Source organism: Tiliqua scincoides, chromosome 5, assembly GCF_035046505.1.
Source record: "Tiliqua scincoides isolate rTilSci1 chromosome 5, rTilSci1.hap2, whole genome shotgun sequence".
Lineage (NCBI taxonomy): Eukaryota > Metazoa > Chordata > Lepidosauria > Squamata > Scincidae > Tiliqua > Tiliqua scincoides.
Window position 1 is genome coordinate 122741782 of NC_089825.1, and position 23917 is coordinate 122765698.

The following is a 23917-nucleotide window of genomic DNA, read 5'->3' on the forward strand; positions in this document are numbered from 1 at the left end:
TTCCCAGTATAGGAGTTATCCCTCAACCGGCATAAGATGCACTGAATTTGACTATCCATTTGGCACTGTACCCTTATCAATGGTACAACACACTTCCATCTATCACAGTACAAATTTCCTCCTCTGGGCCAATTACTGTCATAGTACCTAATCACATACACCTCCTAATAGTAGTTACCACAACACTACTGTAAACCAGAACAGTTTTGTATTATGAGGCTCCAGGAATCCAGGTATCCTGGCTCCCCAACTATCACACCCTAAACCCCACTCTGCACTACCAAGAGCTGGCAGTCTCTTGCAGCTGTCCTGCCCAGCTGTGAAAACATCTGGATGACAAATGACCATGGCACCTCCCCCCTCACCCACTTGTAAACCAAGGATCCCATAGGTCAGGATCAATCAGGAAACTTTGGAGTCTAGGTGTTAATTAGGCAATTAGGAGGATTCAAGTGGTGGGCAAAGAAAGGGACTCAGCCAAGACTGTTAATGAAGTCTGAGATGAAGTGAGGAAGCTAGGCATGAGGACCACAAGAGGGGGGCACTTGGATTGGGGGGGGGCATCAGAAGAGATGGGGTAGGGGCAAATGTTGAAACAGTGTGATCTGGATCTTGAGACAACCTCATGTCTGAGGGATGCAGTGTACAGGCAAAACAGCACAGAAAATGGAAGTGGGATAAAATAGAGGGATGTTGATAGAAATAGCTGGGAGGTGTAAGGATGGGACATCCTGGGATATATGTTCCTGCTACTGCAGTTCCCCTGCCTTCAGCCCCAAAGCCCTCCCCCCTCGAGGTGTGAATGTGCCATTTGGGGTCTCACTTCAAAGAGCCTTGGCGGAATCATAAAGACAGCCACAGCCAGGGGCTCTTCAGGGAGAGAGAAGGAGTTGGAGGTGGACGCATCCCAGACCTGCCTGAAGAGACATAACTAAAGAGACCTGGCTCCCAGCCCCTCAACTCTACTCCAACCCAAAGAGTCTCCCCTTCTTTTTACTCCAGCACGCTTTATCCTACTCTCCGCATCATCCCTCTAATGCTATAGACCTTCCTCCCTACCCACAGAAAGCACAACCTCTGGCTTCTAGCCTCACCTGTTCCAGCCCACCAAATCACCACTCCCTGTTTAGAGAACCTAGGAGTCCTGGCTCCCAGACTTCCTCCTGCACCCCATGTATCACCCCCCAGAGATGTTCCCACAGTATGGGGGCTCCTATCCTCTGCGACCTCCACCACCTCCTGGGGCTGGGTATCCCCAGAGTCAGGCATCTCAATATGAAGCCTTCAGATACCCAGGTGAGAAATTGGGATATGGCGGTGGGAGAATGGGAGGAAAATGAAATGTTGATGCAAGATAGAAGGGTGAGTGGAAGTGAAAACTGGAAACTAGAAATACCGAGTATTTTCACAAGTGATTGAGCTTGAGAGCAGGGAGGACCCAGGTTCAAATCCTCACTCTGTCATGAAGCTCAATGGGTGACCTTGGGACAGTTTCTATTTTTTAGCCTAGCTTATCCTACCTTACAGGGTTATATGGAGGCGGGGAGGTAATGCATGCTACCCTGAGCTCCTTAAGAGAAGGGCAAATGTGATAAATGAGTTTGACCAAGAGGGTGGAAAACGCATAGAAGGAATAGAGAAGAAGAGCTGCAATTCTGAGGTTTCTCCAGAACAGGAAGCACTTTGAAGGCTGGATTATTCTGACTGGTTGTTGTTATTTATATAGGATCATCAATATGTCTGGTGCTTTACAAAGTATAAGAAGTCAGATCCCTACTCCAGGGACTTAAAATCTAAAATTTAGCTGTGGGAAACAACAGTGGAAGGGGAAAGAAGCAGAACTGAGGCTGACAGCAGAAGAATGTGTACAGATTTCAGTTACATGTGGTTTTAATGGATTAGAAGACCGAACAGAGGACTGTTCCTGATTTCTTCAGGAAGGGAATGGGGTGTGTGTGTGTGTGTGTGTGTGTGTAATCAGTCAGAGAAATCAGGGTTAGAGTGATGCCAGGGCCTCTGAGTTCAGCAAGGGGTATATCAGAAAAGAAAGGGATTCCTGAGGACTTCTGAATTCTTAGAGAGAGTTGGGTACAGCAGTGAGGTTCAAAGCTAAGTTGCTTTATGCTCTGAGCGAAAAGTAGAACTTAATTTGAAAGAAGAGAATACTTGACAGTGGACAGAATCCGGAACATGCCAAAAACACAGGCATAACTCAGTAATAGTCAGAGGAGGGAAAGGGGCCAGGGCTGAGACAGCAAAGAGGGTGAAGAGCTGCAAAATTCACAGAAATTCAGTGGCTTGCTCTCTTCCAGCATCAACCCCCAAGTCAGCTGGACTTTTAGCACCCAAGACCAACTGGTCAGGGGAAGAGTGGGGGGGGGGGACAGGCGGAAGCCAGCAGGAAGGTGACAAATTCCTGGATGATGCCCCTTCGTGTTGTTTATAATCCCCCTCCTCTCTATTCTTATATTCTGCTCAGTGAATACCTCTTAATTCCATCAACTCTCTTCTCTGACTTGTCATCTTCTTTTCCTTGCACCCAGACCTGGATGCTGCCCCCAAGCTGGATAGCTTTTTCCCTGGTTTGGAACCTCCAGGGCGCCTCTTACCTTCAGCCCCTGGCCTTTCTTATGGCTCTGGTCAGCCTCTGCCACCAGGACCCTCACCAACTACACGGCTACCTCCTGGAGTACGGATGAGCCTGGAGAACGGAGAGCTTTGGAAACGTTTCAGTGGCATTGGCACAGAGATGATCATCACCAAGGCAGGCAGGTGAGAAGCCAAGTAGGAAATGACCCTGAGCCAGCCTGACCCCTAGAACTCTTTTCCCAGTGGCAGTACTAGTCCTGGAACCAGTGAGGATTGTACTTCTGAAATGACTTAAAAATAAATGACATTTATTTTACTACTGAAGAACCAGTCAGTCCCGATTCCCATCCCCCATGCCAAATAATCTCTTTTTAAAAATTAAAGCATCACCCCATAAACCTGTAATAAGATCTAGGAATACGAGACAGAAAATCTTCTCTCTCCTTCCTCCTAACACCAATACAGGGTCACTCTAATGAAATTGTTCACCTGAATCTTCTGACAAACAAACAAAAAAGTGCATTATGGAATTCATTGCCACACAAGATGTGTTGGTGGCCATCAGACTAGATGGCCTGAAAAACTGGGTAGATACATTTCTGGAGGATAAGTCTATCAATAGCTATTGTTCATAGTAGGTAAATGGATCCTTCAAATTTAGAGGCAATATTCCACTGAAAATTAATAGCTGGGAGACAAACAGCAGGGAGGGCTATTATTTTTATGCCCTGGGTGGGTTTGCTGGAAACATCTGGCTAGTCACTGCTGGCATCAGAATGTTGATTAAAGGGACCTTTGGTCAAATCCAGCAGGGCTCTTCTTGTGTTTGTGTGTTTCTTTCCTATTTCCTTACTGAAACAGTTAACATAGTGACAGTGATCTTTTGAAGTGAGGTATGGGGACAAGAGAACTGGGTGAGCAGCCTGGTGGTGTCTGGGAGTGGAGGTCAATGAGAATGAAAACAAAACACACTCTAGCTTTCAATCTTTAGTTTCTTGGATAAAATTATTGAAACGGGAGAGAATCACACAAGAAATTAAAGCACTAGGAAATCAGGGGCAGGTTAGTTTATCTAATCAGCCCAAAGGGAGTGTTTCGTATGCTTCCCGTCTCCCACAGAATACAGTAACACACATGCTGTATGGGGAAATCCTGATATTGTCCCACTATTTCAAGAAGACCAATTTTTATTCCGCTCTGACAGCCAGATGAAAAATGTTATCATGAGCATAACACGGAGGTCAATCTGCACCTCTTTCTTGTGAACCTGACAAATGCCAGTTTGACTGGTAGATCCAGTTCACTCATCCTACAATTTATTATTCTGCAGTTGTTTGCCTTAAATTTAAAAACTTGGAGCAGCTCCAAGGAGCAGGGAAGAAGGTAGTGCAAACCCTACTTTGTCATGTTTCCAAAGTCAGCTTGCCCCAATTAGAACTTTCTGACCCAAATAAATGAATTTGTTTCCCAGGCGGATGTTTCCACAGCTGAAAGTTTCAATAACAGGGCTGGATCCTGAGGCCAAGTACCTGCTGCTGGTAGATGTAGTCCCAGTGGGTGGCTCCCGTTACAAGTGGCATGGCAAGCAGTGGGAGGCCAGTGGCAAGGCTGAACTACCACCACCAGATCGGGTCTACATCCATCCTGACTCCCCAGCAACAGGGGCCCATTGGATGCGCCAACCTGTATCTTTCCATCGGCTCAAGCTCACCAACAACACCCTGGACCCCCACGGACATGTATGGCGGGGGGGGGGAGAGAGAGAAGGGCTGGATGGTTTGGGAATGGGGGTATAACAAAGCCATGAGGCTGTTACACCAGGGAGGGACTACAGCTCAGCAACAGAGCACATGCACTGTATGTAGAAAGTGCTGGATTCCATACCAGGCATTGCCAATTAAAAGGAATGGGTAGCAGGTGATTAGAAAGATTCTAATGATAAGGGATTATGGGGATGGAGCCATATCCAGAGGTTTGTACACTTTGCTTGAAATAAAATTAATGCCCCTCCAGCGTAACAATAATTTTATATCAAGGCAGAGTTAATGTATACTCTGTGTATACATAGTATCTATATAGTATATGTACATAGTATGTATGTATATAGTATATGTATACTATATACATAATATACATTATGTGTAACTGTATACACATAATGTATGCACAACTGAGAACATTTATACATATTTATTTTGCTTCTGCCATTCATGAGTAAAGAACTATATGGCTCAGCAAAGTACCAAACTCTGATTACTGGAAGTCCCATGAGATTTACCAGGCATTCAAGCCTAGTTTTGTAACCGGCCCATAAGGACTAGAAACTTGATCACCTTTTATGTCTAATATAATTATTTCAGTTCTCAAGATGGCAAATCCTGAAGGCAATATCTACGCTTATGCAGAATTCTAGAACGCCCACAAGCTCTGATTCCACTGAAAAATAAAGATTAGGAGGTGGGCAAAAATGAGGCGTGGCAAGGAACACTGTACAGGCAGATAAAGAAATATATATTGTTTAGAATACAGTGTAGATTACTGTATTTTTATTGGATGTTTTCATTATGTGTGCTCACTGCCTTGGGCATCTCTTGTTAAGAAAGCAAAAGCAGAGGGTAAACTTTTAAAATGAATTAAATACGTCTCACCTCTGGTTCTTCCTGTGCCACTCCTCAGCTGATCGTTCACTCCATGCACCGCTACCAGCCACGAGTACATGTTGTCGGAGCTGGAGGGCGCCGAGGTGCAGGAGGGGGCTGTGCTTCCTTCACTTTTCCCGAGACGCAGTTCCTGACTGTCACAGCCTACCAGAATCCACAGGTGAGAACAAGACTATCATTATAGATTAATATTTATTCCAAAAAAAAAGGTCATTTTTTTCCCGTTAGCCCCAGAGAAGGCTGCTTTGGGTCACAAAATAATACCATTAGTCCCTCCAGCATAAAGTAGCAAGCCCTTGAACTCCATCAATTTTCATTTTAGGGCATAAGTATTGCCTGGTGACAGTTGTTCCTCCATTTTGTGCCAGAACTCTGGAACTGGGCTCATTAAGGTTACAATCTTAGGAATATTGATCTGGTGGGAACATGCCGGCTCCTTTACCTCAGCAGGACTTACTCCTGGTGCAAAGGATTGCATTGCATATCCAGGATCAGCACCATCAACAGACATCTCCCACCTTCCTACAAACCTCCCATCCCATATCTGTCAACATCCAAAACACCCTCTCCTACCTCTCAGACCTTCCCCTTTACCTCTCTCTGATCTTCATGCATAAACGCTCCTTGTGCCCTCCATGCTTATATACACACACATACATTATACACGCTTATACACATTTATGCCCCATGTGTTTATCCCACTACCAGGGTTATCAAGCAGCCAGGATTGGCCCAGAGTCTCCAGGAATCACTATCAATCGCCAATATATAGACACACACACACACACACACACACACACACACACACAGTTTCAGTCAGAGATGGCAACCCTGCTAACCACAGCTGTTGCACACTGCCTTATCTACACGACATCAATCCCTGTCCTTAGACCAACCATTTTCAACCACTGTGCCATGGCACACTGGTGTGCCGCGAATGGTCTGGAGGTGTGCTGCAGGAGTTTGGGGGAGGGTCATGCATTAGTAGGGCCATTGGGGGATGTGAGCCCCCCACCAAACAGCATGATGTGCCTTGTCAATTGTAAAAAAAAAACTGATAGTGTGCCTTGACAATTTTAGTATCTTGTCAGTGTGACACGAGATGAGAAAGACTGAAAAACAATTAGACCAGGGGTGTCAAACTCCTTTCATACAGAGGGCCAAATAGAATTCATGATGCCTTCTGAGGGCCAGAAGTGATGTCATTAGGCAAGAAGTGATGTCATTAAACTGGTCATAACTAAAAATATGCACCACTTTTTCTCACTTAGGAACTCATTAGTTGCAAATGACAGAAGACAAAATACACAAATCTTGATAATCGTTCAAGATATGGGAGAGCCCAATTTTCATGTGGGCTGCCTTTTCAGCAGCAGCCTCCCCACCAGAGTCCTTCAAAAGGAGCCGCTGCTGCTGTGTGAGGTGTGCAAGCACACTCAACCTACGCATAATGTGCGTGGGTTGGGCATGCTTGCACACCTCACCTGGCAGCAGCAGCACTTTCAAAGGACTCCGGTGAGGAGAGTCTGCCTCCCCACCTACAGCACATCCCTGGTGGAAAGTGAGATGCTCGACCGAGAGCCCAGAAGCAGCCCTGGAATTTCAGTCTCCTCCCTCTCATGTATGGCTAAAAAATGCTTTTTGTTGTCAGATGAAGAGACAGGGGAGTAGAGGACTAAGAGCACTAACTACCAGGCAAGGCATGGTCTGGGTTTATTTTCAGCTACCCAGGTGCTGCCTGTAGCTTAGTATTATACCACACTATACAAGGACTTACATCTATCCAGAAACTCCCCAGAATCTGCAACTGCTGGTTCCTCTTCTCATGTTCCTCTGGTGATCTAGTGGTTGTGGCAGGTGCTCTTTAGGCAAATATCCAAATTCTAGGCCTATGCAGGCCAATACCTGTCTGAATAAGGTGAGTTCTTCATCCTTCTCTAGCCCAGCCCTTTAGTATTCCCAAATCACTGCCCCCACACCATTGCAATCTTCTTCCTAATATATCATTACCGAATATACATCCATTACATACACACCTATACACACTGTACTCTGCACATCAAAACAAAGTCCTTGTTAAAGGAATTAAACTCTGTAACCAGATGTTGTCCAAATATACAGCAGCTCAATCCTAACCCGCACTGTATCCAGCGCAGGAGAGCAGGTGGCTATGTCGCAACTGGGAGTAAGGGGATACGTATCCCCTTACTTTGTGTTGTTTGTCAACTACTCCTATGGGGCTATTTGGATTTGGACCAGCAAAATCACTGGTGCAAAGTCGAGCAGCCTGGTATAACACCGGGCTGGCTGGGGAGGGGAGTTAGGATCCAGCCTAAGTTGCCGAGGCCAGTCCCACCCTCCTCCCACGACCAGTTCCACGACCACAACCCTTGCCCAAAAGCACTCCCGTTCTACCTTCCCCCCACCCTCTCCAACCCCCCCCCCATGCCAGCCACTCTTGGCCAGTGCAAACGTACCCTCCACTGGTCTGCATCCAACACCAGAAGGCAAGTGCGTGTCTTCACACCAGCCTACCCAACTCCCAAGGTGGTGCAGACATGCTTTACGGCACATTCATAACAATGGAAGACTGTGCAAGACCCTTGAGCTGGCCTAAATGCCAATTAGGATTGCACTGTTAATTTGCCAATTTATTCTGCTAATCCCAACAGAGTACCCTACTCTGCCCCTACTGAATCAACCCACCCCAACCTTCTCTCCAACCAGGTTCTGAGATTTCAACCATGCATTACCCACGCTTTCTTTCAAGCTTACCTTCATGAGGACTAGAAATATAAAGTCTTTTTAAAAACTTGTTTAGTTCTTATGCCTGTATTTATTGTCTATATTGGTTTATGAATGCTTTCTGTTTGATTAAGCTTCCTGACATTTGTTTAGACTTCTCATTTTTGTATAATATATGGAGGGATCAACACGTGGGAAGGTCTCAATACATTGAACAAGTTTCAGCACTGTAAAAACAAAATCACAGAATACACACACATGAGTGTGTACACTTTCTCTCATGTTCTATAGATATATATAGAGGCATCTGGTGGACTACTATGAAAGGAAGCTGGACTACATGGGCCTTTAGCCTGAGCCAGTGGGGCTCTTCTTATGTTCTTATATAACCCTTTGGCCCCTAATAATCATCTGTTGCCCCCTCAGATCACCCAAATGAAGATCGAAAGCAACCCTTTTGCCAAGGGCTTCCGGGAGAATGGCATGAACAGCAAAAGGTGAGCAGGACCAAGGGGGGAATATGATGATGTATTGTAGATGATATAATCTTCACACCTTCTGGTGTCAAAGGCTATCTTGCACACAAATTGACAGGCCAGAACAATCATCAGTAGGCAAGGGGATGGAATGAGTATATTAGACAAATAGCTTACCAGCCTAGAGAAACACATGGAAATGGAAAACAGCCTTTACCAGTGTTCGTCCACACCTTACTGTGGTCCCTGTTACAAAAATATAGGGAGCGTGAAGCCCGCATCAAGAGGAAGATGAAGGCAAATGAATGTGAAGCCACCATGGGGGAAACTGGTAAGAGAAATATACCCACCCCCATTCACAAATTCCTCCCATCTCTGCATCCTTTCCTCTCCCTAAAAGAATATTGTTCCTCTGCAGAGCTAACTAAACTGAAGGTTGCTTCTTGGGACACTCTGTAGATTTAATCCATAATTCTGGATCAGGGGTGTCAAACATAAGGCCCAGGGGCTAGATGAGGCCTGCAGAAGCTTTTTATCTGGCCCTCAGGCTCTCCACTACTGAGTAGTGCTGAGGTGTTACTGCTGAAAGGGCAGCCCACTTGAAAACTGGGCTCTCCAATATCTTGAAATATGATCAAGATTTGTGTGTTTTCTCTTCTGTCATTTGCAGCTAATGGGTTCCTAAGTGAGAAAACGTGCTTATTTTTGGTTATGACCTGTTTAATGACATCACTTCCTACTTAATGACATCACTTCCGGCCCCCAGCAGGCATCATGAATGTTATTCGGCCCTCAGTATGAAACGAGTTTGACACCCGTGTTCTAGAGCTGCACACAACACTATGTACCCAGCTTTCCTCTTCCATTGATCCCTCTTGCTTCCTTTCACAGAGTTGCCCTTATTAGACCTTCTGCCCATTCGCACAACCCCATCACTCTAATACTCTTCCTCAACTCCTATAACTCATCAGACCATCCCTGCCACCACTTTAGAACTGTTCAAATGCTATTTTTCTTTTTCTTTCTACTAATACAATCTTTTCTCACTCTATCCTCAAAGCGCAGACATGCAAGGGGATTCTTACAAGCTCTACAACCCCATAAAAGATAATGGATGTTCCCTTTATTTCAGATAACATTCCAGAGTTCCAGTTAATTTTGGAAATTTTGAGTTGTGAACTCTAAGGGTTGTGCCACCGTCCTCCATATGTCACATTATTCACAAGTGTCTCTGGTCACTGGATCCATATCCCTCTCTTCTGATATAGTCCCCATTCCAAGTATGTTGTTCTGTCTTCTCCTCCCCCCACCATGTTCTCATAGAAAGCAAGAAGGGTCCCTGTGACTCCACCCTGACAGAGGAGACATCTCTGGAGCAACAGCAGCCACCTGCACTTCCACATCCTTCCTGCTCCTTCTATCCACCTGCGGGCACCAATCCTAATGGGGCTGAGGCTTATGTGCAGCACCCAGCTGCCTTCCATGGTTTGCGTGGGACACCATCCCCATATGGCAGGTAAGCATAGAAAGATGTAGTAAGTCACAACACATTCTCTACTAGTCAGCAACCTAACTTCTGTATCTGTAGTCATTTAGGGAAAAGCTAGCCTTGGAGGGTGCCTATAGGGTAGTGCCCCCCCACCCCAAAAAAACCCCCAAGAGATGTTACCAATACACCTCCCCCTTTTAAAAATCTTTTTGGCAACATAGTCATGGGCTAGTTCATTTTTAAAAGGCAGACTACTCACCAACTGTGCCAGGGAAGGGGCAAAACTAGCAGCAAATGCAGCATTCATTTTGCTGGAATACACATTTGTAAAGCAAGTTGTACATCCAAAGTCAAGTTGTTGCAAAACCCATGGTAGCAGACCCTAGAAATGTATAGGTCGTAACCAAAGAATTCAAATTCAGGCAAAGCACAATGGATATCAATGCAACATGACTAACTTGTGTCTCATTACTTTCAATAGAATTTAGTCAGCATTCACTCTCATTGAATAGAACCTCCTATCTGTCACCACCCCTCTATTGGCAGGACCTGCCTCAAGTACACCCTCTAACTTTCAGCTACTACGGCCCAAATCCTAATCCAGTTTCCAGCACTGGCATAGCTGTGCCAATGGGACGTGTGCTGCATCCTGCAGTTGGGGGGCACTCACGGAGGCCTCCTCAAGAAAGGGAATGTTTGTTTCCTTACCTATGGCCTGCATTACCCATGGCAGTGCTCGAAAGTGGGTTAGGACTGCGCCCTAAATGAGTGCTGGATGGTTTTACACTCATCCTTAATCTGCAACTAAGAGGAGCCACTGCTTGTTACCCATTGCTTGTGGCAGCCCAGGGTCTGCGATGCTGGATGTTTTTTGTAACTTTTAGATATTGCACAGTACCACAGAAAAATTTACCAATTTTCTATTAAATTAAGAAGGACATATTGGGGTAGATTAGGAAGAGTGTGTGAGGGAGATTAGGAAGAGGTTGCACAAATAGGAAGGGAGCAGTATGTATGTAGCAGGATATAGGGTAGTAGTAAAAGAAACTAGAGCAAGTAGAATGTACAGAAAAAAACAGAGCTGTCTTTGAGACAGTGCAGACATACCTAGTGTGCCAGGAATATCCAACCACCCATGCAGAGCTAAGCACCCATCTTTGATTCAGTGTTTCTTTTCCTTTTCCCCCCACAGCCCAAGTCAAGAAATGGCCGCTCCACCATCTTCCCCCACTACCAAATCACTTCCTGAGCAATCGGATTTCAGAGCAATGCTCCCAACAAGCTGGAACGGCCTTGATATTATTCCTTTCCTAGGGGGGACAGAACCATCAGATGCTGCTACCACCGCCAACTCGTCCTTCCCCCCTTTCAAATTCAGCTTCTATCCACCTCCTCCACGCGTCTATGGACCTCCTGCTGGCTATCCTGCTTCCCAACCACATATGCTCTAACTCCTGTTCCTCCCACAAGAACTTGGATTCTGTCTGCTCTTCTATGCACTTTTGCCCTTAATGTAGCATGGTGCTTTCCCCTCTTTTTACTATTGTCTGTTTAGGGAAGAGCAGAACAGCTTGTTTGGACCTTGCTTATTTTATAATTAAATCCCTTTAAGGTCATAATATGCTTTGGTACATTTGTCTTATTCCATGATGTGTCCATAAGTAAGCTAGAACAAACAAGTTCCACCCTAGGTTTCTGCACCAGCTCCTTCCTTAGACTATTTCAGTTTTCTGCTACACTGGCTGGTTTGTATTTGTCATTACTTAAAGAAGCTTCAGCAATACATCTTAAAAGTATCACTCAGACATTTGAAAATAAGTTCAAGGCAGGAGTTCTCAACTACATTTGCATAACATTTTGAGATAGGAAGTACTGATGGTGATATGCGGGTGTAACAGCACCATGTAACCTAGATACTTGATTATAAAAAAGTTTTTAAAGGTGAGATTCTCCAACAATACATTAAACACAAAGTTCATCAGATTCCATATTGCATGATCATAGCCCTAAAGCCTCCCATCCCCTCCTAGCTTAACGACTACAGAGGATGGAACCCCCCTCCTTCTCTCTACAAGACCCAAGTTCATTAGAGTATAATAAGGAATGACAAGAGATGACATCTGCACAGAGCAGATTAGACATTTCTGCCTATGATTGCATAGCAGTCAACATCATTGTTGCTCATGGCTACGTGGAAATAGAAATATGCAATGCACAAAATGTCAATTTTTTCTTAGTTTTATTAGTTTTTTTATCTAAAAAGTTGTCAATAGGAAAAACCAAAACGAAAACAAAATAAAATTAGAGCAAGAGACAGATCATGAGAGATGGAGGGGAAAGCTCCTCCTATATGTGGGGAAAATGGCAGGAAATCTCCCCTCATGCCCCACTTCTAACGCTAACTAGATATCTTGACAGAGAGTACTCCTTTGCAGGAACAAAAGGGAATGGGGTGGGGAATTTTGACCCTAGGAATGGATGGAGATAGACCACTCCCCACTGGTCAAATGTGTTAACGATGTGGTCCCGATCTCCCCACTCAGGGAAAAGGGGGGGGCAAGATATATATCTGCCAATAAAGTTTTAATAAATCCAACACCCTCCAAAACTGAATGGATTCCATAGAGTACTTGGGTCCTCCAGTGATCCAAGGACTACTACATTTTGCATGGTTAGGACTTTCTGGAACAATAAACTGGGGACAGTCCAATCTTCCACTGGCCAGAGCACTTTTAAGAAGGGAAGTAGGAGAGGTGGCAACACTCAGGACAACCACTTCCTAGTCTAGATCAATCTACTTCGTATGGTTAAAAGCAAACTACACAATGAAGTGCCAAGAAGTCACCATTTCAGGTCTTCCAGCAACCAGATACAGCAAGGTTCAAAGCACTTCCTGTCTCTGCTTAAAATGTTATAGAATGGCACCAAATTCAAAGTTCTGAGGTCAGCTGACCAGAAAAGTGCATCCTGGTTAACTCCTAAGTGGCACAAAAGTAGAGAGCTAGTACAGAGACTTGGCTCTCCTAAAAATGTCAGGTATTTTGGTCACTGGTTTCTCTGCAATTGAATCTAGTTCTCTGTAGCCAATACGTTCTCTACTATTAAGTTTCTAGTCTTCTGAAAGGTAGAGAAACACTGCAGATGAGCCAGAGAGCTAGAAAAAGAAGCTGTCAACCACTCCTCTATGCAGCCAGAGAACCCTGAAGTTCTACAGTTTCAATTTCTGAGTTTATTTTATTTTTTTAACAGAGTGATCTGGAAGCCACAGAGGTCTGCATTTCTCCAGTGACCAGAAGTCCCAAGAAGTGTTTTAGAGATGCAGAATAAAAATTAGGGCAGCCCTGATAAGACCATAAAAAGACTGGCTGGGATACAGCACTGTGGACAAAGATGGTCAATTCTGACTCTAATGGAGTCCAGAATTGAAGATTTATTGGGCAAGGAGCAGGGAAGGGGAAATAAGGAAAGAAAGACCTGAACCCTACCAAACTTGGAAAAAAGGCTGCCCATCCCAGCCAAAATAGAAAATGGAAGCAGCACAAGGGGGTGGGGGGGTGGGACGAACATTCACAGGAAGTAGTCCGCAACAGGCTTCTTAGATGGGATGCCCCTAGTTTCTTGAGGGGCTGCTTCAAAAATGATAAATTCCTTCTGAAGGTGTTCATCTAGTTCCAAGATGGCTGCCACATTCCCACATCTGCAGATGAAGAAGAAGAAGAAGCATCAACACAAAGCATCTCCCATTTGATCACTACCACCCAAATTTCTGACAACACTCTTTGGAGTGAAAGCAGACCGGAAAAGCTGCCCATTTCTCCAAACAGTATGCAGCCTTAGGCTAACAGTACCTGCCTAGATACCCTCCACCCCATCTTGCTATCTCCTCACCGGTAGCAGTAGTTAGGAGCTGACCAAACTGTGAGGACTGTCTCGTTGAAATGCCACTTGTACCCTTCCATGACCAGCTGATGTGCCCGACAAATCATGTCAATGTCATTTGCTGCATTAAACTGTGCCACCACGTCACTGCCAAATAAATAGCCAGCACCTCGAGGACTCACTCCCCAGCCTGTAGTGTCTGTAAAGGAAGAAGAGCAGCATTTATGACTCAAAAGGAAACAAAGCATTAGGCATTATCAAGGCGAAGGAAGAGCCTGCCCTTGGTGGATTTAAAGGACAAAGTAGGGTAGCAGTTGGCAAGATGATGTGCATGACATAAGTGAGACTAGGAGGATTGTGCAGATGAAAGTCTCCTAAAGTCTAGCATAGGAGCTGCTGCAGCACCCCAGCAAGATATCACTGACCTACTGCCTTAAACAAGAACAGGAATAGGGTACATACTGATCTCCTTCAGTGATGGACCCAATTATTTCTTTGGTTTACTAGGTCATTGACATTCAACCAACAGGGCACAAAAGCTATACAGCTCTCTGCCCTCTAGTCACCAAAGCTTTATCCATTTCTGCACATCAAATTACTGATCCACCAGAGTGCTCAAATAATGATAACTCTTCAGCCTCTTGTACAAAAGAAGCAATTCACAGTATCAAAGACAGAGGGGACTTCTAAGGAGCAGCCAGCAGAGCATTATTCGATTCCAGGATAACTGCGCGCAAAACAAGCATGGCCCTTTCAGTCATGGTGCCAAAGTTATGAAAGACTCTCCTGATGGAAGTCTGTTAACCCAGTCACTGCTCCTTTTTCCGCAAGCGTGGTGATTTAAGAAAGTTTTTGGGTGTCAATGTTCTCTGCTACTGACTATGAGAGTTTATTTTTGCTGTAACGCTGCTGCAATTTTATCACAAAGTTTTAAAACTTCATTTTGTAAGCCTTGAAACCAAAAGTATGGAATGTCAGGCGTAGTAAATATATATCACCCAATACCAAGAGATCCCCCATCCTTCCCGCCCGCCCCCCACACAGAGCTATACCTTCAGGGTCAGACCAGAGAAGATCACACATGGGACCATCATGGGGAACCTCTTGTTTGCGATCTATCGTCCGGATCTGGTCAAGCGTCTGGATGGAGGGGGACAGACCACCATGGACACAGAAAATCTACCAGAGGAAAGAGACATTTGCACTTTAGGAAAGCTGCATATTCAAGGCTATAGGCAAATTGCACCCTTAAGCCGCTCTCCTCCTTCCCAATATGTCATGAAGAACCCCCAAAACTCTGCTACTGCCTCCCACTTTAAATGCCTGAATGCCAATCCCAGAAAACCTAAGTGTCCTATTTACTTTGCCGTCAATGATGGCTGAAAGGCTGAGGTAGTCAAAGATCTCAGTGCAGTAGCGCCACACGGTGACAGAGCCATATTTCCTCAGGCACTCATCATAAAAGCCATATACTTGGGTGATCTGTCTGCTCTCATGGTTGCCACGAATCAAGGTGATCCGGTCAGGGTAGCGGACCTGGAAAGAGAAGGGAATCAAACCAGGTTAGAGCACAGACTTCAGAAATCACCCAAAGCCCTTGGAACCTCTGAAAGAAAGTAAAGCCTATACAGGTAGAGCAAGGAAAGCTAGAATTCCTCAACCAGATTCCTAACCTTGAGCGCCAGCAGTAGCAAAAACGTTTCAACACTGTAGAAGCCACGGTCCACAAAGTCTCCCATGAAGAGATAGTTGGTCTCAGGCACATCACCCCCCACCTATAAAAAGGAAGAGAAAGAACAGATATTTTGCCTATGAAAGATGTAATAGACTGGCATTTCTTAAACTGTGGGTCTAGACCCACTTGGTGGGTCATGACCTGATTTCTGGTGAGTGCTGCAGAGCCTCCAATGAAAACATGGGTGATAGAAAGACCAGATAACTAATTCCTTCAAGTCCTGAGGCTGTTCAAAAATTAGATAGCCACAAACTGCCCTGCAAAGAGCTGGGCTCCTGTAGTTTGCAAGTTTGTGTAAAAACAGGGAGATAATGTTTGATTGCCTTTTTTCTGCTGTGTTTCCCCCCCCCCCCAAGTCTGTCAATGACAGTGGAGGCAGGTGAAGGGTAGGTCACATAATGAAGCCCCTCAAGGCTTGAGGCTATCCAATAGGGCTGCCTCATTACAAGAAATGGATTAAGTTTTTTTTTCAAATGAACAAAAACAAAATATTACTTAATAAATATTATTTCTTTCTAGATCACTTTTAAGTAATTGTATTACACTATATTTACATGACGCTCTTTTTTAGTTTTTAATTTACATAGAATAAAAAACAAAGCTTTTTTAAAAAGTCTCATAAAACTAGATGGGTCCCGATAGAGCAGCAATTTTCAACCAGTGTGCTTTAGCGCACTGGTGTGCCGCATATGGTCTGCAGGTGTACCGCAGGAGTTTGGGAGAGGGTCATTTATTAATAGGGCCAATGGGGATGTGAGGCCCCACCCCACCAGCAGCATGATGTGCCTTGCCAGTTGTCAAAAAACTGATGGTGTGCCTTGACAATTTTAGCACCTTGTCAGTGTGCCATGAGATGAAAAAAAGTTGAAAATCACTGTGATAGTCATTTTAAAGCATGGGTTCTGGTGCTAAAAACTTTGAGAACTATTGCAGTAAGGCACTCTGGAATTGAATGGAAAGCAGTACTCACCCTGAAAAGCTCTTTAAGGTCATAGAACTGGCCATGGATATCTCCACAGACCTGGAAAAGAATGATGCATCAGAAATTTGAAGAAGGGAGAGTGTAAAAAAAAAATTGGTATTTTTGAACTGGGATGGTAATAGCAAAAATCCCAGCACCCCACAAAACCTTGACTCACTGTTACAGGGGAATCTACTCTCTGGACATTGCTTTCCTCCACTAAGATCTCTCTGTTGAAAGAAAAAAGGGAAATGCATTATACTCCATCACAGCAGTGTTGGCTTCAGCTCACTGACGCATAACAACTCCTACCTGGCCTTGGCACAGAGAGCTTTAACCTCACTCTCCTTGATGAGCTCACAGCGTCGCAATTGTTCAATCTGGCGGTCAAGGTCGCTGATTTCAGCCATCTTGTCCCCTATAGGAGAACAGCTGCGGTCAATTTCATTTAAAAAAAGAAATTTTTCATAAAGCTATATCATTCTGACAAAAGAAAAACAAAGATAACCGATATTAAAATCCTGACCATATGTCTAACTACTCACTGTTTATTTAAATTAAAGAATTTATATCCCACCTTTCCCAAGTTGAAGCAAATGCCCAAGACTGCTATGGCCCTATCACAAGGGCCATAGTTTAAAGTTTTCCATAAAGGAATCACCATCTACCATTCCCAAAGTTGTAGGGCATCTGTTACCATTATTTGAATACTTTAGGAATGGGGTTGAGTGTCAATGACAGCACCTGCTTTGCACACAGGAGAAACCAGGTTCACTCCTTGGCATCTTCAGGCAGGACTGGGGAAGACCACTGCCCAAAACCCTAAAGAACTTTGTCAGTGGGTTGACTTGGAATCAGGCAGCTTCATTTGTATGTTCACACACAACATACAATGGCCAAACTGCCACCACTCAGGTAGTCAAGAAAACTAAGAAAGTAAAAGGAATCGAAGATGAAAGACATCCCCATATTCCTCCCAATAGGTTACTACAATAACTACCTCTACAGTTCTGAAGAGATAGAAAATGCTTTATCTGAAACCAGAGTAGATGGCTCCTGTGACATGGGGCTGTCATATCAGAGACACTCTCAAAGTTTAAGAACATAAGATTGTGCAAACTGCTTTCCAGGCAAATGCTGTCCTTATGATCCTGCCACTGCTCATTCAGAGATACAATCCAGCCACAGGGGAAGACACAGACTGAGAAAGAAGAATGCCTTTTTACTAACGAGATAATCATGGCTCCATTCCCTCAGTGGACCTCCATCTGCTTCACTTGTGCTATGGAAAGGGGATGACAGAAAGTGATTTTTTGTTTTATGTATACCATCAGAAGCTATATGGATGATGCAGCAATGGAGGGGCGAAGAGCATAACCTTTTAAAAAAACAAAACAACAATTAATCCATTTCTGTCCAGCCCACAGGTGTGCACATTTTATCCCTGTTGCATATATGCAACGTTGGGCAGAAATGGCTTAAGGGAGAAGTCCCTCAGACTCCCTTTCAACTCTAAGAAAGTGGTCTGATCACCACCAAGAAAAGGCCCTCTTCTTATTCATCAGTAGTGGATAGCTGTCTTATGGCCAAACACATCATCCTGCCACTTCACATCTAGGCCTTCTCTGCCTCAGCCCATCTCATTCCTTCACTACCTGAAATTTTAAGAGCAAGGATGATAAGAGAACAGGAGGTTAAATAGAAGAATGGAATGGTTAAACAGATGGAAATCAAGCCAAAGAAAAAAAGAACATTGTAGGATCGAATCCCTCCTGTTCCCATGGCAACACCAGACCTTCAATTCCCCTAAAGAGGTTAATACCCATCATAGCACCCAAAACAAGCTTTTAGATAAGTCCTAATGGTTCAGGCCCAGGGCCCATCTAGTCCAGCTTCATGTATCTCAAAGTGGCCCACCAGATGCCTCAGGGAGGACACAAGACCACAAGATACTTGCATCCTGGTGCCCTCCCTTGCACTTGGCATTCTATTTACCCTCGCACCCCCCCCCCATGAAGACACCAGCCTGTGGCTTGCATTTAACTTGGGCCACTTTATTAAACCCAAGTGACCAGTTCTGAAAACATGAAACCTACTAAACACACAGTCCGTCCCTCCCTCGCCAGTCTGAAGTAGGCAGTAAAAAACTGCAAACCACAACCAATTCGGATGACAGAAAAAAATTCCTACCTGGCCCTCATGATGAGCAATCAGATAATCTCAGACTGTACATACCCATCATGGCTTGTAACCGGTGAACTACTGCTTGTTTTGTATCCTGACCAGGAAAGCAACCGTGTTCCCTCCACCTCCAAAGCCTACTTTCAGAGTCTGCCTTTGCTTCCCACAAGACTGGATGTGGCCTGGGCCAAAAGAAGCCTTGGTACCCAACACTTTAAAAATAAGGAGAGCTCTGGTGGATCAGGCCAAGGCGGACCATCTAGTCCAGCTTCCTGCATCTCACAGTGGCCCAACAGAGGTCTCAGGAAGCACAGCAAGAGACCTGCATCCTGGTGCCCTCCCTCGCATCTGGCCTTCGGAGGCAGCCTCCTTCTGAAATCAGGAGGAGGAACAAGCCGGACAGCCTTGTAAGCTGTGATGGACTTTCCTTCCAAAAAGATGTCCATGCCCCATGCAAAGGCATCCAGGCCAGTCGCCATCACCATATCCTGTGGCAAGGAGTCCCTGTGGCAAGGAGTTACTCCTGTAACTCCCTGTCCCATCCCCTTTTAGAGGGATCTGGGCCAGCCGCCGTCAGCGCATCCTGTGGCAAGGAGTTCCACAGACTGCCTGTCCCATCCCCTCTTAGAGGCACCTGGGCCAGCCGCCGCCGGCACATCCTGTGGCAAGGGGTTCCACAGACTCCCTGTCCCATCCCCTTTTAGAGGCATCCGGGCCAGCTGCCGTCGGCGCACCCTGTGGCAAGGAGTTCCACAGACTCCCTGTCCCATCCCCTTTAAGAGGCATCCAAAATGCCTTTAAGAGGCCTTTAAGAGCCAGCAAAATGGCAGATGCGCTTCAATGTCAGTAAGTGTAAAGTCATGCACATTGGGGCAAAAAATCAAAACTTCACATATAGGCTGATGGGTTCTGAGCTGTCTGTGACAGATCAGGAGAGAGATCTTGGGGTGGTGGTGGAGAGGTCGATGAAAGTGTCGACCCAATGTCAGTGAAGAAGGCCAATTCTATGCTTGGGATCATTAGGAAGGGTATTGAGAACAAAATGGCTAGTATTATAATGCCGTTGTACAAATCGATGGTAAGGCCACACCTGCAGTATTGTGTCCAGTTCTGGTCGCCGCATCTCAAAAAAGACATAGTGGAAATGGAAAAGGTGCAAAAGAGAGCGACTAAGATGATTACGGGGCTGGGGCACCTTCCTTATGAGGAAAGGCTACGGCGTTTGGGCCTCTTCAGCCTAGAAAAGAGACGCTTGAGGGGGAACATGATTGAGACATACAAAATTATGCAGGGGATGGACAGAGTGGATAGGGAGATGCTCTTTACACTCTCACATAATACCAGAACCAGGGGACATCCACTAAAATTGAGTGTTGGGAGAGTTAGAACAGACAAAAGAAAATATTTCTTTACTCAGCGTGTGGTCGGTCTGTGGAACTCCTTGCCACAGGATGTGGTGATGGCGTCTAGCCTAGACGCCTTTAAAAGGGGATTGGACAAGTTTCTGGAGGAAAAATCCATTATGGGTTACAAGCCATGGTGTGTATGTGCAACCTCCTGATTTTATAAATGGGTTATGTCAGAATGCCAGATGCAAGGGAGGGCACCAGGATGAGGTCTCTTGTTATCTGGTGTGCTCCCTGGGGCATTTGGTGGGCCGCTGTGAGATACAGGAAGCTGGACTAGATGGGCCTATGGCCTGATCCAATGGGGCTGTTCTTATGTTCATCCGGGCCAGCCGCCGTCGGCACACCCTGTGGCAAGGAGTTCCACAGACTCCCTGTCCCATCCCCTTTTAGAGGCATCCGGGCCAGCCGCTGTCGGCACATCCTGTGGCAAGGAGTTCCACGGGCCAACTGCAGGCCGGGTACAGAGCTACCTGCTTGGTCCGCCCTTTCCACGACCCTCCACCGCCCGCCACCCGCGAGTCCCCCAGCAGGTGCCGTAGCCCCGGCGGCTGCCACGACCTGTGCGACCCCGCAGCCCACTGACAGCGCCCCCGCCCCGAACTCCCGTCTCCACAGCAACCAAGTTTACCTGGCACCCCAAACCCCCTCCAGGGACGGCGGGCCCCGCGCACGCACAGGAGACGGCGCCCCGTCGTACGCACCGGGTCCGGCGGCGGCGGCTGTAGCGCTGCTCCGCGGCTCCTCCGCTCCCGGGCCCGGCCCCTCCCCCTCGCACTTTCCGGCTCTCCCACTAACTCCTGGGCGCCGGCGTCACTTCCGCTTCCTCGTCGAAGGAGCGGAGGCGGGGCGGCCTCCCGCTGCCACTCTGGGGGAGCAGCCTCGGGCACCGGAAGCGCGTCACATCGCTGGGAGGAAGGGGCGGGGTTAACGCAGCCGCTGCTGCACCCGAAGTGGTGACAGAGTAAGGGCGGAAGTGACGTCGGAGGCTTGTCGGTGAAGCTCGCGGGGGAATCACCATCTTGTCGGAGAAGGGCGGGGGAGCATCCGGGTATTCAGAGCCCCTGGCGCAGGCGTGCTGGGCTGGGCAGGCCTTGGAAGGGAGGCGCTTGAGGGCGCACGGTGGACACGCAGACTCGCGCAGGGGAAGCACTCGGTGGGCAGGGCTGTGCTCTTCCCTCGCGCACAGCCAGGACTAGGGCATGGTTGTGTGTCTGCGGAACTCCTTGCCACAGGCTGTGGGATTGCGCTGGCCTGGGTGCCTGTACAGGGGCTTGGACGGGAAATCTGTGGAACTCCTTGCCACAGGACGTGGTGACGGCGTCTGGCCTGGATGCCTTTACAACGGGGTGGTACAGGGAGTCTGTGGAACTCCCTGCCACAGGATGTGGGGGTGATGTCGTCTGGCCTGTGTGCCTTTAAAGGCAGCTTAGACAGGGAGTCTGTGGAACTCCATGCCACAGGATGTGGGGGTGATGGCGTCTGTCCTGTGTGCCATTAAAGGCAGCTTAGACAGGGAGTCTGTGGAACTACATGCAATCTCCTGATTTCAGAAGTAAGCCCCCTGAGGACACAGCATTCTTGCTGTCTTTCGTGCTCCCTAAGGCATCTGGTGGGCTGAGAGATGCAGGAAGCTGGTCTGGATGGGCCTTTGGACTGATTCAGTGGGGCTCCTCTTATGTTCTTAGCATCCCCATAAGGGTCTGGTTGAATCATTCCATCAATCTGCTTGTCTGTGAATGGTAGACTAAGGTTCACAAGGGCTGTCCCTGGAGAAGGTCCCACAGCTCCTGTAACCCGACTTACAATGTTTATTCCCTGGTCCATTACGACTTCTCTAGGAAACCCCACCTGTGAAAATACCCATGGTAGCTCCTGGGCTTAGCCCCCACATTCACAAGGGGGATCATTTCAGGATACCAGGCAGCACAGTCAACAATCATCAATATATCGTGATTGTGCAGAGGAAGGCACAGGGATGCAAGTATCTTGTGTTATGTGCTCCCTGAGGTATCTGGTTGGTTGCTGTGAGATACAGGAAGCTGGACTAGATGGGCCTTTGGCTTGACCCAGAAGGGCTGCTCTTATGTTCTAATGAGCCCATGGAGACTATCTTTAGAAACATTCTCAATGTGCTTAAGGCCTAGTTTTCCAAATTAAAAGGGAAATCACAAATCTCCCCAGCACCACAAAAGCCTCTTTGACAGGATATGGCTGCTGGCACCAATCCTTTAAGATAACACCCCTCATGAAGTGGCACTCAAGCGATTATACTTTTGTTGTCAGCATGGTGGATAATTCTAAATGAGGCAAGAGCATGTTCTCTGAGTTTACTGTATTGTTTATTAGGAATGGCTATTCTTGCTCATGTCCTCACCTATTCTTAAGCTCCCTCTTGTAATTGGCGACTGACCACCAGTTTTGTGCTGTTCATGAAATGCCATATGAAACCTACATAGGAGTAAGATACCTCCTAGCAAACTGCTTTTCAAATTATTTGATCTGGCAGACTGGCAACTCTCCCCCACCCCAAAATGTACCAGGGATCTCTACCATCAAAAATATGAGCGAGGAGACAAGGAATTTTGAGAAATTCATGGCAGAAACGTATAGGTTTTGTGCTAGAAGAGGGAAGGCTGTAAATAAGACCAGTGAGAGCATGTATGAAATGATATATGGCTATGGATCAATTTTTAATGGTACTATTTTTTTCCTGGAAATGCACTGTGGACCGGCACCAGTCTGCAGATTACCCTTTTGAGTATCACCAAGGTGGCACAATCTTTTGTTGGTCTGCTAAAAGACATTGTCTCAGTAAGCCTTCCCCAGCAGTTCTTAAGGATCTGGTTAAAAGGAGAGCAGCTTTCAGGGCTGGAGTATCCTGCAAATACAGTCAGTCCTTGCACCTGCAGATTTGCTCATCTGTGGGGAGCAAGATTGATACCTACCTTGCTCTAACCTTGTGCAATCTCAGCTATCTGAGATTCAGCTAGCCTGCTGAATGCAGCAGAGGCTTTTAATGTGGTGCCCAGAACTAGCACGGAGTCCTTTAAAGTGGCCAGGGGAAGCTTCAGAAGCCCTCCCTGACTGTTTTAAGGAGGTCTGTATTAGTCAAGTGCACCATTTTGCTTGCTGTCTCTGTTGCCTTAACATCTCTGCTGGCTTCTTGAGGGTCTGATATCAATCTGTCTGCTGGTGTTTGCAGGACCCTAACCCCAATGGATAACAAAAAACGCCTGTAGCACATTTGCTGCAGCACTAAAGGCCAGCTTCACTGTGCAGAATTTGTATAAATTCTGTGTTTTAAGCAGTACACTACTAAACAAATATGTATTGTCTCCTTTGTATGAAAAAGCCATGTTATCAAGTTATCTTGGCTGCTGGTTCAATGAGCAGAAGCCTAGCCCTGTCACTCTCCACCATTACTTCTCTCAAGACCTTAGCCTAGGTAAGATTGAGGACTTACACTTGAAAAGTTAGGTTTTTTATGAAAAAGGGCCAATAATCAATGGCAGTGTGTACATTAAAACCTCGGCTCCCATTAGAAGGCTCTTTGTCTAGCAAGACAAAGACATTTGTCTAAGGCTCCAAATTTATCAGAATTAATAGTATTAATAGGCAACCTGCACCATTTGTCTAACTTGGCAGAAGGCAACTCCCTCCTCTCTTTAGGTGAGGTATAGGACCTAACGTGTTATGGCAGGTAAGAGCTTGAAAATGAAGATTTCCCAACTCCACTAGGGTGGCCTTGTACCTAGGCTTTCTTCAGAAGGAACAACAGAGACACCTGCAAAAC

General features: G+C 46.2%; 2 protein-coding genes across 3 annotated transcripts; one reads left to right on the forward strand and one right to left on the reverse strand.

The window, feature by feature from the left end:
- Positions 1 to 1172: 1172 nt before the first annotated feature.
- On the forward strand, positions 1173 to 11410 carry TBX6 (T-box transcription factor 6). Its single transcript, XM_066628857.1, has 8 exons — positions 1173 to 1296; positions 2544 to 2772; positions 4061 to 4328; positions 5266 to 5409; positions 8421 to 8491; positions 8734 to 8801; positions 9794 to 9986; positions 11152 to 11410. The coding sequence occupies exons 1-8, from the start codon at positions 1173 to 1175 to the stop codon at positions 11408 to 11410; spliced, it is 1356 nt and encodes a 451-aa protein (XP_066484954.1).
- Positions 11411 to 12181: 771 nt separating this feature from the next.
- PPP4C (protein phosphatase 4 catalytic subunit) lies at positions 12182 to 20919 on the reverse strand. 2 transcript variants are annotated; one of them, XM_066627160.1, is made up of 9 exons: positions 20826 to 20919; positions 16847 to 16952; positions 16713 to 16764; positions 16544 to 16594; positions 15512 to 15613; positions 15201 to 15374; positions 14891 to 15017; positions 13848 to 14037; positions 12182 to 13656 (listed from the first exon to the last, which is right to left on the reverse strand). In XM_066627160.1, the coding sequence occupies exons 2-9, from the start codon at positions 16942 to 16944 to the stop codon at positions 13527 to 13529; spliced, it is 924 nt and encodes a 307-aa protein (XP_066483257.1). In that variant the 5' UTR covers positions 16945 to 16952; positions 20826 to 20919; the 3' UTR covers positions 12182 to 13526. The 2 variants fall into 2 exon arrangements, with proteins under 2 accessions (XP_066483257.1, XP_066483258.1); XM_066627161.1 differs by having other exon boundaries at positions 20753 to 20909.
- Between the last annotated feature and the right edge of the window lie 2998 nt (positions 20920 to 23917).